Source organism: Phocoena sinus, chromosome 16 (assembly GCF_008692025.1).
Source record: "Phocoena sinus isolate mPhoSin1 chromosome 16, mPhoSin1.pri, whole genome shotgun sequence".
Lineage (NCBI taxonomy): Eukaryota > Metazoa > Chordata > Mammalia > Artiodactyla > Phocoenidae > Phocoena > Phocoena sinus.
Window position 1 is genome coordinate 56,483,933 of NC_045778.1, and position 19,811 is coordinate 56,503,743.

The 19,811-nt window shown below is 42.2% G+C and overlaps 2 protein-coding genes and 1 long non-coding RNA gene across 7 annotated transcripts in view; 2 read left to right on the forward strand and 1 right to left on the reverse strand.

Moving 5' to 3' along the window:
* Positions 1-3,056: 3,056 nt before the first annotated feature.
* Positions 3,057-17,305, reverse strand: LOC116741426 (cytochrome c oxidase assembly protein COX15 homolog). 2 transcript variants are annotated; one of them, XM_032607920.1, is made up of 9 exons: positions 17,134-17,305; positions 15,504-15,694; positions 13,342-13,464; positions 12,867-13,053; positions 10,656-10,823; positions 8,531-8,612; positions 6,448-6,602; positions 4,806-4,919; positions 3,057-3,887 (listed from the first exon to the last, which is right to left on the reverse strand). In XM_032607920.1, the coding sequence occupies exons 1-9, from the start codon at positions 17,221-17,223 to the stop codon at positions 3,756-3,758; spliced, it is 1,242 nt and encodes a 413-aa protein (XP_032463811.1). In that variant the 5' UTR covers positions 17,224-17,305; the 3' UTR covers positions 3,057-3,755. The 2 variants fall into 2 exon arrangements, with proteins under 2 accessions (XP_032463811.1, XP_032463812.1); XM_032607921.1 differs by lacking the exon at positions 15,504-15,694 and having other exon boundaries at positions 17,134-17,268.
* LOC116741428 lies at positions 4,863-10,859 on the forward strand. The gene is made up of 3 exons (XR_004346143.1): positions 4,863-4,992; positions 5,510-5,589; positions 10,821-10,859. It is a non-coding gene; the product is annotated as an uncharacterized LOC116741428 (long non-coding RNA).
* Positions 17,306-17,368: 63 nt separating the features above from the next.
* CUTC (cutC copper transporter) overlaps positions 17,369-19,811 on the forward strand; it is a 42,132-nt gene continuing 39,689 nt past the window's right edge. For 2 of the 4 annotated variants that reach the window (XR_004346326.1, XM_032609191.1), the window contains exon 1: positions 17,400-17,586. Coding sequence is in view for 2 of the 4 variants with exons in the window: in XM_032609191.1 (XP_032465082.1) it covers positions 17,526-17,586 (61 nt within the window). In the remaining 2 variants the exon portion in view is untranslated. Of the gene's footprint in view, positions 17,587-19,811 lie in introns of all 4 variants that reach the window. The other 2 variants (XR_004346325.1, XM_032609190.1) reach the window with 2 other exon arrangements.

Below are 19,811 nucleotides of genomic sequence, written 5' to 3' on the forward strand. Positions count from 1 at the left end.
TTGCTTGCCATTTTTATAAAGACCAAAATGGAAAAAAATTTCAGAATCACAGGATGATTATAGCCACATATGCATCACTTCAGGCAAGCTGAGCCTCTCCTTTTTAAATAGTGCAGCCACTCATATGCCCTGTGGCATCCTACCACTCCTCTCCACTCTCCACTTCTCCAGTGTAAAGTAGCCCTGATACTTTCCTAAGCAGCCCCTCCTACAGAGCACCTGCCAGAGTTTAGCCTCTAAAAACTGCTGATGGTGAAGGCTCTGGCCCTAACTAGCTTCATAAAAATCTTTCTCTGCTAGCAAGGATCCCAAACACTTTGATTTCTGGAATTTGTCATTATGCTGTGTTTGAAATTCTTATCCTACAATTCCCCTTTAGTTGCAGTCCTGAAGTATATGCCTTGTCTCTTCCATGATTTCTGCCTTGAGCATTGGATCCTGCAGTGTTGAAAGACATCTTTTTATTATGATGCACAACTAAAAACTTTTTGCTTTAAAAAACCAAAGGCTGCCTGCATGGCATCACTTTTGGGGGTTGCTAAGCTTGTATGTTTTTCTGACACTTCACATTAAATAATAGTTTTACTGAACAGTTCTTGAAATTCTGATAAATACTGTTAAATCAGTGTTGAACAAAATGTGCAATGCATATTAGAGAGGGGATGCATTCTTATGCAGGGACATGGGTATATATGTGAAATATGCCAGTATACAACCCACCATTCATGCCAGGACTGGAAGGATTGCTGAAGATAAACTGGCTATCCTACTATTATGATCATCAGTGTTGGTCTTTGCAGCCAGCATCACTTTAGGCAGTGGCTAATTATTACCCCTGCCAAAATGGACAGCATTTGTCAGTCTAAGTTAAAGACAAAGCTATTCTGGGTTGATTAAGAAAGCCAGGTGTATTAATCTCCTTTGATATTTTAAAAACAACTGACAGAATTGTTGAGAGACTTTTGAAAATATTAAGGGAAATCCATTTCATCTTCTAGGTATGATGACTTATTTTGAAAGCAGTGTCTGGGACATCAGTTTGTAATCATCCATTTTCCATTCATTTGTGCAATATTTGGTATGTGTCTGGTGCTGGGAATAATGCAAACAAAAATCATTCCGATAATATCCATTCACCAGGAGCTCACAGATGGGCATAATAGTTGTATCACTCAATGCAACCAGATCTGTTTTTCCAAACTTACTCATCTTTAATAAAAGAAACAATGAAGTAAAACATCTGCAACTTAAACTTATTGAATTCATTCAGTGCTCCTTTTTTGGAGGGAACAGTAGCAGCATTAGCATGTGGTTCTTTGAGTTGGATCAGGCTGTCCTCTGCAGACTCCGTTATTAACTAAGAACAACCTTAATTTGGGGATCAGGAGATGATGCTATGGCAACCTGCCCCAGTGACTGCAGCTCCCCTTCTTTAGAGAATTCTATCTAGAAGAGGTGATACCCCATTAGCACACTAACGGGATCAACAAAGCAGATTAAATGAGATGATAGGGTGGGGTGGAAATTTGGAGGGGATGGGAATAAACTGGTCAAAACTTTCTAAGGTAACTAGGCTACTAAGGCCTAGGGCAGTGGTTCACAAACTTTGCACATCAGAATCACCTGGGGAATTCGCTTATTACTGCTTTCAGAGATTGTGATTTAATTGGTCTTTGCTGAGGCTGGGGATAGGATTCTGAAAGATTCTAACATGAGAGAAGTTGGGAACCAGCTCCAGGGGGCAGGACTTTTTAAGAATCAAACTGTCTAATTGTATTTTGCTAAGAACCATTTGAGGATGATACACTGTTAGTCACACTGAAACCCAGAGAATATTGGAGTTGAAAGGGAACTGAGATCATTAGTCCAGCGATTGTACAGGGGCAAATCTTAGGTCATTTATGGCTCCCAGATCTGTTTAGCCTGCATAATGTTCTAAAAGACTTGAGAGCATTCACATAAAAATCTGGATGTTTAGTTTCTTTGAAAAATCAGATCTGACAACTCTGGACCTGCAGAGCAGCAAGAGGCCAGCACTCAGCAGCAGTGTAGTCCCTTATTCAGGTACGTGCTCTCCAGTTTGCCACTCAGCACCAGCCTGACCCTCGTGGGCATTTGATTTGGTCCAGTTGACTCTTGCCTTCTACAAAACTAAAAACTAACTTTTTGCAACTTTCACCCACTGCTCCCAGCTCTGCATCACAAAGGAAGCTCATTCCTTCTTCTGCATGAAGGGGCTTCAACTTCTCAAGGGCAGGATTCTTGTTTTCTCTCTGAACGTTCTCCTCCAGCTGAATACCCCTAGTTCCTTCAAGTATTCCCTGTGTGACACACGTTCTGGACTCCTCACCATCCTGGTCCCTTTGTCTGGATATATATCCTCCTTAAAAAATGTGGTACCCAGGGCTTCCCTGGTGGCGCAGTGGTTGAGAGCCCGCCTGCCGATGCAGGGGTCGCGGGTTCGTGCCCCGATCCGGGAAGGTCCCGCATGCCGCGGAGCGGCTGGGCCCGTGAGCCGTGGCCGCTGAGCCTGCGCGTCCGGAGCCTGTGCTCCGCAACGGGAGAGGCCACGACAGTGAGAGGCCCACGTACTGAAAAAAAAAAAAAAAAAAAAAAAAAAAAAATGTGGTACCCAGAGTGAAATGCAGCATTTGCATTGAGGTCTTCTGACCGTGGCTGTGACACTTCTATTGATAAAATCTGAAACACCACTAATTTTTATCAGTGTCATCCCATGGCTGGTTCATGTCGAGCCTGTGTCCAACTGAAGTCCCTCCCCTAAGTTTTTTTTATATAAAATAAGCCAGTTTTCTCTACCCCAAATTTATACAAGCTATTTATAATTTAAATGAAGATGCTACATTTATGACCTGTTTAATTTCATCTTCAGGGTGCCACTCTGGAACTGTTTTGAGTTGTAACGGTCTTCTATTACATCAGCAATGTTGGGTTGCTCCACTCTCAAATCTTTCTGATGCCTTCATTCAAATTGCTGATTTAAAAAATAAAGTTGAATAAGAGCCCTGTGAAATATCAATAGAGGCCAAAATCACACATTCATTAATCAACAGTTTGTTTAAATACCTGAATAGATGTCCATGTACTATACCATCAAGGCCATATTTTTCTTATCCATGAGGCTGTTGAGAAACCCTTTCAGGAACTGATTTATACTGTATTCTATTCATCTCACCTAGTAATGTAACAGCCCTATCTCAGGAGGATCTAGGTTAGTGCTTTCCCCAGTTTTGAAAACCAGAACACTAGAAGACAGCAGCTATTTCTTGCTGAAGGCTATCTGGCTACTTTAGGGTATGCCAATCTATCCCTTTGAATCTTCACGTGATGGAAGTGAAGTTGAGACCATAAAGAATTTCTACATAGGCAGAATCCAGGACTCAGGAAGTCAAGGAGACAGAGATTATGCATGTAGAACCAACAGCTTGTCAACATTTAAGAATCCTGAGACAGAGGCTGTTAAGAAGCAAATGACAGACAATTCTTTCTCTACATTAAATCCGATTTTCAACACAAAATAATGGATTTAAAAAGGAACCTTTAGCATAACCATACTTAATGACTTTCTTGATTCAGTGACTGTCCCAAAAACAGGCAAACAATTTAAATAACTTGATCGATTTGGAAACCACTTGGTATACCAAGGTCATCCTCTCAGAAAAGTTCAAGTTCTTGTGTTCTCTGATGATAATCTCTCAGAAGCACAGTTTCAGTCCTAGGAAGCTGATCCTTGAGAATTATTTTGGGACTCTTCGGAGTTCACTCATGAGCCAAAGGGCAACACTGAGAACAGCCAGGGAGCCCGACTGGTGAGTGGCAGCCAAAGGAGTTGGGACGTACATCAGCAGAGTGCTAATGCCCAAGCCCACCTGTTACAAAGGAAAGAAAGCAGTAAGCCAAGTAGGAACCACATATGCAGAGCTGAAATGACTGGCATGGATAACCAGATAACACAAATCCTCCACATTCTCCCATCAGAACATTAAAACATATATTGTTAAATTTCACAAGTAGACTTAAAACAAAGGAAATTCAAACAAATTAGATAAACCTAAAATTCCTTTTAATTATCCTTCATCTAGCCCAGTTCTCCTCCCCAAAGCTAGCCACTGTTACCAGTTTCTACACACCTATACTTTTGTATACATGTTTATAGAAAAACAGCTTGGTGCTTTTAAAAAAATATATTGTTCTGTCACTTGCTTTCTTTCACTTATTGTATGTCTTGAGAGCTTATTAAACTACAGTACAGTATTCCACAGTATGGATATACCATAGATGTTTATTTAGGCTGTTTCCAATTTTTCACTATCACAGTAATTCCACAATGAATTTCCTTGGACAGAGCAGGCATTAATAAGTCAATATGCTTGATGAAAGGATTAAACATTTAACACTTCAAAAGATATTGCCAAACGCCAACTAAAAAGAGCTATACCAACTCATGCTCTCGCTAAGAATATACAAAGGTATCTATTTTCCTATACCCATGCCAACATCTGCTTACCTTTTTTTTTCATTTTTTTCCAATCTGACAGGTACAAAATGGCACACATTGCTTTAATTTGTTCCTCTCTGATCATAGGTGAGGCTAAACAGCTTTTCATATTTATTGGCCATTCATCATTCCTCTTGTGAGAATTGTGTATTAATATCCTTTACTTATTTTCTGGTTGTTAACCTTTTAGTCTACTATAAATATTGAAAATATTTTCTCCTAGTCTGTCACCTTTCTTCCTAAATTTTGTTTTGAGGACAACTTCAGAACAAAAAGAAGTGGTTTATACCTGTGTGTAAGCCAAAGCTAGCAGAGTCACTGCTGCTATCTTGGTCCTTCGAGGAAGGGGAATTCTCCGGGAGAGGAAGTAGAGTGCTGTAATGGCAGCAACTGAAGTGACTCCCTGCAGGGAGGAAAGAGTCTCATCAAGTGCTAGAAGAAATGTCCCACCCTCCTGGTTTCTGCTCACCTTACAGGTAACTCCACCAGATCCACTGAATAACCACTAAGCACTTTCCCCTCCCAGGCAGAGGACTACCTGATTACTCCTCCTCAGCTTCTTCCACGCTCCTCTTCTGTTTGCCACTTCAATGCCAACCAGGCATGGCTCCACCTAAAGTTTCTGCACGTACCACTTTATACACACTCAGCAATCTTATCCACCTTCCAATGTGGGTGTCCCCCAGGTGTGGCCCTCAGTTTTTAAATTATTCTTTTCATCCTTATCCCTAATTTTATCTCTACTCCAATCCTGTATTTTTAAAACAGGGCTAACACCAGCACATGAGGGTTATTGTTTCCCTGGGCTGTGACTAGAGGAGGTGGTGGTGCTGCCAGCTAGGGCTGAAAATGATCTGAAGTCTCCTTTTCATTTCCACCTCTTCAGAAAGAGAGTCTGCAGCTGGCAGGAGGGTTTCCATCCCCCTTCCATGATGTCAAGCAGAATGTTTTTCTATCATTTTCTATACCAATTTCATTTCTTTTCCTTTTCAGAGCTGTCCACGATGACAATTTCAACCAGACCTGACTTATTCCAAAATGCTGTGTGGCACTGGGGACTGAGCCCACACAAGGTAACCTGCCCAAGCCCCAGCATTCCATCTGGATATGAGGCCCCTGGGCCTCTCTCTGGGTGCACTACTATCATCTCACACTCAACGTACCTCAGTCTGATGACATCCTCTGTCTCTAGCTCAACACTCATTCCAGTAGTCCCATTTCTGCTGGTGTGTTTTAAACATGCCACAGGAGAAACTCTGGGATCTCCTTTGATCCTTCCTTACCTTTATTCCTGCAGCCAGTCTTCTATTCCCTACAACCTCTCTCAGATTCACCAAGCTTCTCAAGTCCCAGTCCCACCATTAAGCCCTGAACCCCATCACTCTCACAGCATTACTACAATAGCACTAAGGCTTCTCCCGGGTCTCCTTGCTGCTGATCTTTCCCTGCTCCAATTTATCGTGCCCAGGCCACCAAGCTGATCTTATAGCAGGCCCTTAATAAATATTAGCTTAAATAAAATGAGTATTTATGATGCTTTTAGCTCCTTGGGGTCTTGGTTCAGCCCTGACAGCTGTGTGTTCAGCGGCCACTGTCTTTGTACTCTCTTCTCTACTCAGCCTCATTTTTGCTAAAATGACTCTCCTATGCATGTGCAGGAGTGAGGGGAGTTATCATCTGCCAGATGATAAAAGGCATATTTGAACTTTTAGAAGGTGGCAGTATCCTGAAAGTCAGAATTTGGCTAGAGGGGTGGGGGTAATTAAGACAAAAACGTCACATCAGAAAACTGGTACTAAATCTCTTCTAAAAAGAAAAGGAAATCTAATTCCCACTCTGCCATCTCAGCGTTGCCATCAGTGCTTCAGACACCGCAGAGCCTGTAAGAGGCTCCCTGTCCTTAGTAGCCAGTAACCACCAGCCAGTCTTACCAGAATCCGGTGATCAAACTGCACCGTGGTGGGATTCTCGAAAACATTCCTCAGGAGAGGGGAGAAGGTAAAGAGATCCTCTGGGATCCAAGATTCTCCCATCTTGGGGAAGGAGTTGTAAACAAGCCCAGCATCCAGCCCTGCCACAAAAGCCCCTGTATTCCAAGGTAAAAAGTATTTATTAAAATGAAAGAAAGAAGAGATCAAAGATCAAATACTAGTTCTGACATAGAAAATGTTTATTATCCCAGAGTTAGACAAAAGGAATAGTCAGAGAATAGAAAGATCAATAGCACAGGTTCTCAAACGGAATATATATCACAATCACCATGGAAACTTAAAAAAAACCCAAAAAACCCCTGCATCCTTACCTATTCCCACACCAAGATTCTGGGATGCCTCCCCTAGAGGGGTGAACTAGAAGCTCTAGAGGAGGCATATTAGTTTAGAAAAGTTCCCTTAGTGATCGTGATGTCCTGCTTACCTCCCCAACTGAGAACTACTCATCTATTCTGGAACTAGTTAATTTACTCCTTCACTTCCTCAAGTCTCCACTCAAATGTCACCTTATCAAAGAGATCTCCCCAGTTATCCTATACTGCATAAGATAGCCCTCCCCCACCCCACCTCTATCCCCTTATCTTGCTTTATTTTTCTTCGAAGCACCAAACATTATCTGACATGTTATGTTTTGTTGTTTATTATCTGTCTTCCTCAAGTGCTCAAAAAAATCTTATAAACTAAATCCTGGGTAAACACACAAAGAAGGTATCCATGAATTTAATGGATAACTGATCCATTAGTTATGATCAAAGATTCAGGTATGTTAAGTCACATTCCTTATTTTTATAAATGGCATGTATAAAGTCAAAATTCATGTTCTTCCACCAAAAAAGGGGGAGGAGGTTTGGGTGAATCACTGGTTTGATGGTTTTATTTAGAGCTGTGCTGTCCAATCATACTTTCTAAGATGATGGAAATGTTCTATATCTGTCGTCCATCCAGTACAGTGGCTGCTAGCCACCCACGTGGCTACTGAGCACTTGAAATGTGGCTAATGTGAATGAGAAACTAAACTTTAAATTTTATTTACTTTGAAGTAACTTAAGTTTAAATAGTCACATGAGGCTACTGATAATTGTATAGGGCAGTTCCAGAGTAAGAGAGGTAGAGGTGTGATTTGAAGAATGATAAAGATCTGTTAGTCTCTTTGCCCCAGTAAACTCCCCATCTAAGGCCATCTTTGAGGACAGGCTTTTGTCAGACCCATCCTGGTGTAGTGTAATAATAACAATAATGTCGGGACTTCCCTGGTGGCGCAGTGGTTAAGAATCCGCCTGCCAATGCAGGGGACACGGGTTCAATCCCTGCTCCAGGAAGGTCCCACATGCTGCGGAGCAACTAAGCCCATGAGCCACAACTACTGAAGCCCACGCGCCCTACAGTTGCGCACCGCAACTACTGAAGTCTGCGCACTCTAGGGCCCACGTGCTGCAACTACTGAAGCCTGCATACCTAGAGCCTATGCTCTGCAACAAGAGAAGCCACTGCAATAAGAAGCCCGCGCATCGCAATGAAGAGTAGCCCCTGCTCGCTGCAACTAGAGAAAGCCCACGCACAGCAACAGAGACCCAACGCAGCCAAAAATAATAATAATAATAACAATAATGTATATATAATAACAACAGCTAACACTTACATAGCCTTTGCTACATGTGAGGTGCTAAGCCCTTCACATATATTACTCAAACTATTATCATCTTCCCCATTTTATAGATGAGGTCATGAAGCCCAGAGAGGTTACATAGCTTGTCCAAGGTCATGTAGTTCACAAGTGGTAAAGCCAGGATTTGAACCTAGACAGTCTGGACCCAGATAGATACTCAATATTTTTGTTCAACCAACTGGAAAGCAGGATTTGGGGAAGGGAGGAAGGAATAAAAAACAAGAGGATGAAGATGGTGGTATATGACAGAGGCAGGTATGAAAAGGAAATATAAAGATACAGGAGGAAAGCATTAGGCAAGAAATCCCACCTGAATGTGGAATGAAGCTAGGCCATCTTTGATAAGAAGAGTCCTACCTGAGAGAGCCGTAAGGAACACCAGGCCTGCAGTTCCATGAGCAAATCGTCTCAACCTCAGGAGTTGACGCGTTTCAGGCAACTAAATAAGAAAAGAAAATCGCATAAACTGAATGCAGGAACTATGAAAGGCAGCAAAGATCTCCAAGGCCAAACCCCAGAGACAGTCTGAGGTCAGATCTTCTCTGACCCCTAGACTAGGTTAAGTACTCCCAGCAGATATTCTATTTTATTCTATCTAAATTTTATTAAATTTATACATTTACTATTTGTCTTCCCTGCTATCTTGTAAGTTTTGTGAAGGCAGGAACTGCCATCTGACTTGCTTATTATAGTAATCCTAGCCCAGTAGTTGGCATATAGGTATTCAATATATATCTGTTCAGTAACTGAATGATCTGCATTGTTCACGGGAAAACACTTCACCATGGTTAAAGTGATGTGACTTAAGGTACAGAACTGGATTTTCATGCTGTGTGTAATAATTCATGTTTAGCAAATATAATCAGAATCGAAACTGCATAAAATGCCTAGAGTAGAGATTCTTGCATTTAGTGTTTTGGGTAAAGCCAAAATTTGTTTTTATTTTTACTGTAGCCAACTTGTGATAATAATCAGTGAATCAACAAATATTTAGTAAGAACTTTATACACATATAACCATAAAGATACAAAGGAAAGTCAGAGTGCTGCCCTCAAATGATTTACAATCTAGTATGTGAAGAGTTAGGCATCATTACTAAGATTTTGTAGGACGGTGTATCAGCACGGTCCATTGGAATTTTCTGTGATGACGGAAATGTTCTGTTAGCTGTGCTGTCCAATATGTGGCTAATGAGGATCTAAAATGAGGCTAGAGCAACTGAAAATTTTTTAAAAAGTTAATTTTATTTGAAGTTTAAGTCGATAACAAGTTTGTTTATATAAAGTTAATTTTATTTAATTTTAATTAGAATTTAAATAGCCACATGTGGCTAGTAGCTACTGTGCTGGACAGCACAGTTCTATGTGGTTGACTAGCATCTCAAATCCTTTCTGTAATTAGTGCAGAATATAAATAAACAAAAAGAGAAAAACAATTAATAATTAAAAAGTCATTGGTAACCTTTAAGAGTACCATTTGGTAGAGAGTATTTAGGAGAGTATGGGCATGTGTATAAGTGTGGAGGTGAATGTGTGGCTGGGTATATATAGGGGTGGGTGGGGAAGCCAGATGACAAGAACTGGAAAACAAGAATGGGTTGTCAGGATGTACAGCTACGGATGTAGTCAATTCATTTTAGAAGTCTGCCTTTGAAAGTAAGAGGAACAGGAACTACTCAAGTGTGGATTATCTACTATACCAATGTTTCAGCCCCACCTGGCTTCCCTGTGGGATGACTGCCAAGTCAACATCTCCTGTTCTTATTGGGATCCAGACCACTGGCTCCAAGTACCTACTGGATGATTCTATTTAAAAGTCCTACTATCATCCTAAACTTCACTCCATGAACAGGTTATCCAGGCCAACCATGACTTTAATACCTAAAATAATACTCATTTTAAAAATACCTAGTGTTTTCCTTTAATCAGCATACAAAGAAAATACTTTTAAGCAAGATCACTACGGTTTACTATTTTGTTAGATTTGCTGAATGGTAGGGTCCCCACATAAAGAACAAACAACTCAACGTCACTCTTGCACACCACTAAAGGTCTACAAATAGCTCTCGTTCTGGTCTTCCTCACCTCTCCATCCATCATCCCTCTGGGAGTCAGAAGTAAAGTGGTTGGGGTATCTCTTGTTGTTGGTACTCTTTCCTTTTCCTAAAATTCATCTTTTCATCTTTCTTGATAGGCAATGCTGACAAAATATTTGGCACCTATACTAATTCTCCTTTGAATAAGCTGCTCCAGCCCAAAAGAATAATTGCAGTTTTTACTTTGCCGTCCCAAAGCTATCCAGAGTTCCAAAGTTCAGTGTTTCTCTAAACTTTGGTTATATCTAGCTTCTGGTAAAACTGATAGGTGTTACTAAGGGAATGCATGCATTTTGACAAATAACTTCCCATTAGTACCAGAATTTCCATTTCTCTGACCCTGTCAGCATCTGTACAGATGTTGTAAACAATACAGACTGACTTCACCTTGTGCTGAGGTAGCAGCAGCGAGAACGAGGTCCACAAGCTGGCGCAATAAAGCACAAGGGCCGATCCCAGGTGGGCGGCAAGGCGGTACTGACTGACCCGAGGGATATCATGGGAATCTGGTTTCTCTGCTAAGCCACTTTTCACCATATACCATCCCAACAGGCCCTGCAACCAAAAAGAGAAGAGGCAAACAAAACAAGGTTGAAGCTGTTTATTCAACTTTACTCTCTGAGAAAGTGAGTACTCCCACCTAACTCCTCCTTTCCATACCCTCCCATATCCCCAATATCCCAGGAATTGAGACCTACCCAATTTCCACATACAGCACCAAAAATACTACACCACTGTTTAGAATAACATTTTATTGAAGTAGAAGCCAAATATAGAAAAGTACACAAAAGTGTGTTTGGGCAAAAGCTTACAAATACTTGGCATAATTTAACATGTAAACCAGTGAAATATGAAAGTAAAAAGATAGCTGATTTTACAAAAACTAGATGCTTTGGAGAAACCTGACAAAGATAACTGCTTAAAAACAATTACTGTCATGTTAGTTGGAAAAAGACAATTATAAAGGTTTGGGGGGAAGTCATAAAAATCTATAAGGCTTTTCAGGCAAATTGGTTTGAAAGTGTCTAAAGTTCTACTCCTCTTTTAAAAAAATGGTAATGAAAGTACATGTTTAAGTTGAAAAGTTTAAGGTATGTATTATTATTCTATGATTCCCTGTTTTAATTGACTTTTTCAAGTAACCAAACAACTGTCAGTTCTAGTCATATCAGATAAGGTACCCTTTCACCCTGACTCTCCCCAGCCAATAATCATGTTAAAGAGATGGGAGAATCCCACCTTTTCTAAATATATACTCCTCAGGAAGTCTTTTTGGGTATTTCTTTCCCCCTTCAAGACTACCCTAGATGTTCTAATTATCGTGATTTCATCTGCACAGGACACTGGAAGATGAGGGAGTATACAGTGTGATTTGCCAGCCCTCACTTTCCTCCTCTTGCCATCTTCAAATTTTTGCCTCCCTGGAAGTCTATCTTAAGTAGGTTTTATTTTTCTTTTTAATTCTGAAACAAACTTTCACTTTGTTTCACCAATCCTCCCTAGTTTCTATTAGATTTTTATTAATGTCTAACTCCTTATTATCTTTTTCTATCGCCTTTGTTTCTTACATCTCCCTCCTTAATTCCTTTTCGTTGGTTCGTATTCTTACCACTTTGAGTTAAATCAACCAATTAGCTTCCTCCTGATCAAATTTTGGTATTTCTTTGATGCTCTGAGACTCTCCCTTAGGGCCTGTATACCTTGACCCAAATACTCACATGTGTCTTCTCTAACACTCCTTTCCTTGGCTCTCAGGCTTCCCTAACCCCTTAACTGTGGGAGTCATTCAAAGCTCTTTTCCTTAAGAAAAGAGAGAATTTCAACTTATATAATTTTTTTTTTTTTTTTTTTGCGGTACGCGGGCCTCTCACTGTTGTGGCCTCTCCCGCCGTGGAGCACAGGCTCCGGACACACAGGCCCAGCGGCCATGGCTCACGGGCCCAGCCGCTCCGCGGCATGTGGGATCTTCCAGGACCGGGGCACAAACCCGTGTCCCCTGCATCGGCAGGCGGACTCTCAACCACTGCGCCACCAGGGAAGCCCCAACTTATATAATTTTAATCACCATTTATACTTTCAGCTCTCAGCTACATATGTATTCTAAGATTCTTTATCCCACAGAATGTTTCTCTCTTCTGGAATTTCCCTATTTGCTTCTATAGCCATTCTAGTATAGGGATCCCACTTCCCCATAGAGCAGGCAAGTTAGAAAAACGGAGGATACAAGAACCCAGGAGGAAAGCCATGATGGAAAAGAAACTCTAATTCTTGTGACATAAAAACATATTTACTGAGTGCTTACTGATTCCAGGCACTACTCTAAGCACTTTACATGCATGATCTCACTTAATATTCACAGAACCTAAGTGGTAGGTTCTATTATTGTCCCCATTTACAGGTAAGGAAAGCACAGCCTTCAGAGGTTAGACAACATGCCCTACTAAGTGAGAGCTTGGCCTTGAAACCAGGCCTGTGACACTAAAATCCATGCTCTTACCCACTCTGTTACACTGTTTCAAAGATTACTTCGTTAAAAACAATGCCAACTTGGAGGCTCCTGAGAACATCTCTGGTTTCCCAAACTTGAGTAAATCTCACCTGGAAGCAAACTAAACCACAGAGGGCAAGAACACGTCCTTTCAGGCCATGCGTGAGCCAGCCCTTTCTCCAAAAGTAGGCAGCAGGCAGGATGTATGCGAGGCCTACAAGGCGACCCCACATTCGGTGTGAGTACTCCATGTACCAGATGAACTTGAATTCTGCCAGCGTCATATCATGATTCAAGCTGGGTGAAAAGGGACGTCAAAAATAAGAAAGAGAAAAAAGTTCATCTAATTTTTATTTCCTGACAATGCAGGAACATTCTCAGTTTTAAAGCTTGACTGGTCTGCCCTCTTCCTCATTGGCCACCTCAGAATCACTTTGGAATTGGAGGTTTAGCGTAGGGAGCTCGCTAAACATAACTGAACCAAATATTGAAAAATCGTGGAACCTAAACATTCTGAAATGTTTAAATAAGCAAAAGATTGCGTGGGCCCACTGGGAAGTTTACCTGATTTTCTATAATACTTACATTTTAAATTCTGGAAACTGCTGATATTTTTGGAATTCTGCTTCCCATTCTTCTTGGCTTGTAGGTGGCTTCATCCCCTTTATTAAGTGCCAATCTACCATTGAGAGGCCAGACTCTGTCAACCTTAAGATAGGAAAGAAATCTGAGTGTATTAAACTTGAGTGTGTATATGTGTGTGCACCACACTGGATTATTCATAAATGGTTTACAGCAGCAAGTGGATCTGAACTTGACCCCTATAAAGGTAAACACATCGTTTCATTGTTTCCTCTTTTGACAACTTGCTCTCTTCTTACTGCTTAGAATTTTGTCAGAAGCAGCTGCTATCAGGTACAAATTTCTTTACTCCTTGTACTATTTCATTAAACTCTCCTTACTTCTTTCACTAGCATTCCTTAACAGATAAAACCAACCCTTAGACGAAAGAAATGTGTCCTAAATGCATAACCAATATTATTTTATTTTTTAAATTAATTAATTTTTGGGCTGCGTTGGGTCTTCATTGCTGCACGCGGGCTTTCTCTAGTTGCAGTAAGTGGGGGCTACTCTTGGTTGCGGTGCGCGGGCTTCTCATTGTGGAGGCTTCTCTTGTTGCGGAGCACGGGCTCTAGGCGCGCGAGCTTAGTAGTTGTAGCATGTGGGCTCAGTAGTCGTGGCTTGCGGGCTCTAGAGTGCAGGCTCAGTAGTTGTGGCGCACGGGCTTAGTTGCTCCACGGCATGTGGGATCTTCCCGGACCAGGGCTCGAACCCGTGCCCCCTGCATTGGCAGGCAGATTCTTAACCACTGCACCACCAGGGAAGCCCCAACCAATATCATTTACACAGGGAGAAGAGACTGCTACAGATATAAATCGGTTTAGGTTATTGAGTGAATTTAAAGACAATACAACTCACATTTGTTGCAGTTTCCCATAACAGCCTATATAACACATAGGTATTTTGAAATAAGGGCACAGGGAATGTGGAGAGAATTTGAGGAACACATACTTTATTAACACTATAAAGTATTTTCACCAAAAGGGGTCAGGATTCCTAAAGTAAAAAAGCTGATTTCTGGTCTGAGGCAGGAAATGTACATGACAAACCTGGAACATCTTAACCAGAAAGCAAGGAATCAAATGTTACTAGGGTCCTGTCAAAAAGACTCTGGAGCCAGTCTGAAGAGGTTCCCACTGACTAAAGATGGGACAATTTGGGCAAATCTCAGTACAACGGATTGAAACATATCAAATATATTTAAAACTAGGAGCTCCTAATACTTAAAAACTCACTTTATTGGTCACCTTTGGAGAGTGCTTGGGAACCAATTTCTTATTTTGAAAATTGGTAAATAAAAGGAAAGGAATCAAGTGTTTATCTTGCCTTTCCTAACACATTGTACCTTAGGATAACCAAATTGCTGATGAGAGAAAGTTTCTCTTTATAGTTGAGCTAATAAAATACCTATTACAATTTTGCAACTCTAGTGAAATAATGTATTTAGGCAATGATCATCAATGGCTATTGACATCTCTAATAGACACCAGATATTTATGAATGTTCTAATAACCTATGAAGTATTTTGCCCCCTGCCCCCCAACCTGAATCTGATCAAGCAACAAGTGGTTTACAGGAAATACAGGGGACAATGGAACATGTTAAACAAGGTAAGTATGCAATCAGCAAAATCTAGACTGTGAGAAAATCCAAAAGGACAAATGACTTGGGTTTCTTTAACAACAGAAAAACTGCAAAGGGGGTGGGAGAGGTGGAGGGAGTAGAATCCAAATCTATAAAATCTCTTTATAGATTTAAAGAGACCTAACAGGCATGCATAGGAACCAACTGAGAGGTATGGAACTTATCTGCACTTAATTCAAACAAACTGTACAAAAATTTTTGTGACAAATTTGAACTCTGATTGTAGGGGGAAATATACACAAACAATGCACAGCTAACAGGTAAGACCTGAACCAGTCTTTATGAAGGGCTTCTACTAGTAAAACCCTAAACTGTTCTAGGGCTGGGCAAGCCATCAGACCTGTTCCCTCTGTAGGCCTCAGTTTCTGCATACGTAAAATGAGGGAGCTAGATGAAATGATTTCTAAGGTCCCTTCCCCCTCCGTCATCCTGCACTTTAATGATGACTCAAATAGCTGACTCACTATGAACAAACTACTCACCTAGTTACTCCACCAAGAATAACTGCTCCAGCCACTGTTCCACTGCAGACCAGGAGCCATCGGCCCACCACCCGCTCAGCAGCTTTTGAAGGTTGGGACACTGTACCCCTTCCAGGTTGCAAAGCTACTTCGGAGATGGTACTGTATTGCCCTGGCCTCAAGGGGCGCCTGATCCCACAGCTGCAACCACACTAAGGATCAAGACAGACAAATTACAACTGGAGAAAGAGGGAAAGGCTTCACTCCACTGCTACTCACACTCAGTCTCTGTCTGGTGTGGAGTACCCTGAATGGCCCCATTTCCACTGCTACTGCCCTGCTAAATCATCATCTCTTATCTGGACTACATCCACTCCCAACTGCCTCCAATCCATCCCCACACCACCTGAACCTTCTGGTCTCTGCATAGTTCCCCCAGACTTAACTCTACACCTAAATATGGATTATTTTATTTCTCCTATGGGTCTTTTTTTTTTTTTTTTTTTTTTTTTGCTGTACGCGGGCCTCTCACTGTTGTGGCCTCTCCCGTTGCGGAGCACAGGCTCCGGATGCACAGGCTCAGTGGCCACGGCTCACAGTCCCAGCCGCTCCACGGCATGTGGGATCTTCCCGGACCAGGGCACGAACCCGTCTCTCCTGCATCGGCAGGCGGACTCCCAACCATTGAGCCACCAAGGAAGCCCTCTCCTATGGGTCTTTAAATATGATTTTTCTCTGACCGGGGCAATACTGGTCCCCTGACTGATAATACCTACTGCAGATCTCAGATGTCACCTCCTCTAAGAAGTATTCCCAGACTCCCCCACATCTGCAACAGGTCACTCTCCCAGCACACTATACCTCTCCATCACACACTGTATTGTACCATTCAGTACACAGAGGTTTGTCTCCACCTCCCACTAAGCTATGAGCTGTGGGACAGCAATGTCTAGTCAGTCTGGCTCTTTCCCTCTTGCACACTTCGTTTCAAAGACAGTCCCCTTACATAACAAGACCTTAATAAAGATTTGACAAATCAGTTACAAATGAATGAACTGTGACTTCCTCTAAGGCAGGAAACTTTTGGTATTTTATCTTTTCCTTCCCAGTTCCTAACGCATATTAATCACGCAATAATTATTAGTTCAGCGAATAAACGCGCTCTCCTGACTCTATCCCTAAAGTCCAAACACCCATGTTTTCCCTGTCCTGCTTCTAATTAACTAAGTAACTTTAGACAAGTTAAGCCTCAATTTACTTTTCTCTGTAGAATGGGGTTATAGTCCCTAACCTGACTATCCGGGAGCTTTGAGCAAAAATCAAATATATGGGTAAAAATCACTGTGCTTTTACTATGTGCTAAGCCTCTATGTATATTAAATTATTTAATGCAACAACGCTTATGAAGTAGGTGCTGTTATCCCCATTTTGCAGATGAATAAATTGAGGCACAGAAAGGTTACCCACTTGGCTAATAGCCCACGGCTACTAAGTGGTAAGTCCAGATCCGAACTCAGGGGCCCTAGACATAAGTAAATGCGTCGTGAACTCCAAGGAGCTACGGAAACGTGACGTGTGAGAATTATTCTCTCTGTCCTGGCCCTTTCACCCCATGCCAGCTTCCGCGACTCAGTCCGCTGCTGTGTGGTACCTGTGTTCTAGGCGCCGCCCCAGGAATCAAGACCCGGAGACACGGGCTCCCCATCACTGCCTTCCAGGGCGGAAAGAGTAATCGCTGCATGCTATGAACAGTGCACAACTGCCACCTACACACTCCTGCACTCCCTGGTCTCCTTTCTCCGCCACCGACTCGAGAAGCACTACCGGGTCACGCAGCACGAGCCCCTCCTTTTCAGAAGGCCGGGGCAAGCAGTGACTGCGCCTGCGCTAGCTCCCGGGCTTTCGCGGGGGCTGCTGGGGCGTGGAAATCGGGGACGCGCTGGGGTGTGCGCAGCCGTGAGGACGCGCCTGTCTGCTTGCGCGCGCTGGAACCCGGACTCTTGAGTGGAAACCGAAGACGCACGTGGGAGGAACGCGTGGAGCATGAAGAGGCAGGGAGCCTCGTCCGGGCGGAAGAGAGCGCGGATACCGTCCGGGAAGGCGGGTGCGGAAGGGGGCGGGGAGGGGGCGGTCGGCCGACTTCGCTCCCTGGTGAGGGCTGGGCCCGGCGGTGGTTCTGGCCAGTGGATTAATCGCGATTTCCCTGGAAGTACTTTCCCCTCTCCTCTCAGCACCCACCCCCTTCGCCCCCGTTTGGTATATTCTGTCATTCCGGCTTTAAACGTGTGGAAACCCGGGGGCTGGTGGCGATAGTGGCCCGGCTCTGGAGCCAGATATGTAGGTTCGAATCCCCGCGCCACCACATCTCGTCGTGCGACCGTATTCAAGTTGGTTAACTTCTCCCGCCTCGCTTTTCCCTTCTCCACTGAGGATACCTGTACACCCTCACGGCACCGCTGTGATGGTTCAGTGTCTAGCGCTGAGCTCAGTGCCAAACCTGTGGGGACCGCTTAATAACCTGTAGCTTCTACGGCGGTGTCGAGGATTGTCCCTAAAGCCACACCCCTCCCAAGTGGCAGAGCTTAGCTGCCCCAAGCCCGGAGTTCTTCCTAACGGGCCAGGGTGCGCTGGCATGGCAGGTGTTAGGGAATTTGGCAGGTCCGTCCTCCGTAAACTCTTGGTTCCTCCAAACTAGCAGTTCTCAAACTTTTTAGTCTCAAGACCCCTTGGCCCTCTTAAAATTATTCAGACCCTCAAAGACCTTTTATTTATATAGGTTAAATCTATCGATATTGTCCACGTTAGAAATTAAAACAGGAAATTTTAAAAATTTATTTTTATTTTATCAAACAGGAATTTTAAAAATATGTATTAACTAGAAAAAAACATAATAAACCCATTACTTGTTAACATTTTTTATGAAAAAAAATCACCATTTTCCTGAGCAAACAAAAAATAGTGAGAATAGTGCCAATGCTTTTGTATTTTTGCAGATCTCTTTAACATCTGGCTAAATGGAATTCTCATACCTGCTTCTGCATTCAATCTGACAGGTCAAGTAGCCTCCCCAAAATTCCACTCCACTTGTGAGAGAATGAGAGTGAAAAAGGCAAAGTCTCAGTATTACTATGAAAATAATTTTCACTGTACGGACTCTGAAAGTGTGTTAGAGTGCCCTAGTTCAGAGTTAACTGGACTACCCCACTTGGAGAACTGCTGCTCCAAACAAATGTTCTCTTCTTTGATCCCTACAAATAACTTCCTTTTTTAGGACAATTGCCTTACTCTTTTTTTTTAATTTTTATTTTATATTGGAGTAGAGTAGATTAACAATGTTGTGTTAGTTTCAGGTGTACAGCAGAGTCATTCAGCTATACATTTTCATGTATCTATTCTTTTCAAGTTCTTTTCCCATTTATGTTATTACAGAGTATTGAGCAGAGTTCCCTGTGCGATACAGTAGGTCCTGTTGGTTATCTGTTTTAAATATAGCAGTGTGTACATGTCAATCCCAAACTTCCAGTCTGTCCCTCCCCCCCCATCCTTCTCCCCTGGTAACTGTAAGTTTGTTCTGTAAGTGTGCATCCCCACCCTCTCCTGGCCAAGGTTGAGCCACGAGATTTCGGGATCTTAGTTTCCCTACCAGGTATTGAACCCGGGCCCTGGCAGTGAAAACGCCGAGTCCTAACCACTGGACTGCCAGGGAATTCCCACCAAGGTGTTTTCTTGTGTGAGGCAAATGGTACCCCTGCAGCACTGTTCAGTTAGATTGCTCTGACAGCTGGTGTGGGTGGCTATCAGGAAAACCATGGAATTCATGCAGTGCTGTTGGTTAAGAGCACAGAGTGTCACTTAGCTCTTTCTGATAGTCTTCTCCTAAATAAATGAGGCAGTTACAGTTTGATGTTAGTGGATGATAGACTTTGTTTTTCAAGTTGAAAATTGATTTTAAAAAAAACTATAAAAGCAACATCGGGTAGAAAAATCAAGCAATATAGAAAAGTAAAAAGAAGAAAGTAAAAGTAACTTGAAATCTCACCACCTAGTAGTGACAATTATCAGTATGTGGTGAACATTCTTTTAGGCATTATCAAGTATGCATTCAGTAGTTTTAATTTTTTAAAAACAGTATGTGCTTAACTTACAGAAAAAATTCAAAACTCTGTTTTCATCACACTCTTTAGTGTAAATACATGAATTTATAAATATTCAGCCTTTAGTAGATCTTCGTGTGTCTATTGTGTACTGTGGTAGACAATGTACTTACTGTGGGTAATAATAAAGATTTTACTTAGGAAGTTTAGGTCAAGTAAGAGTGATCAGACACCT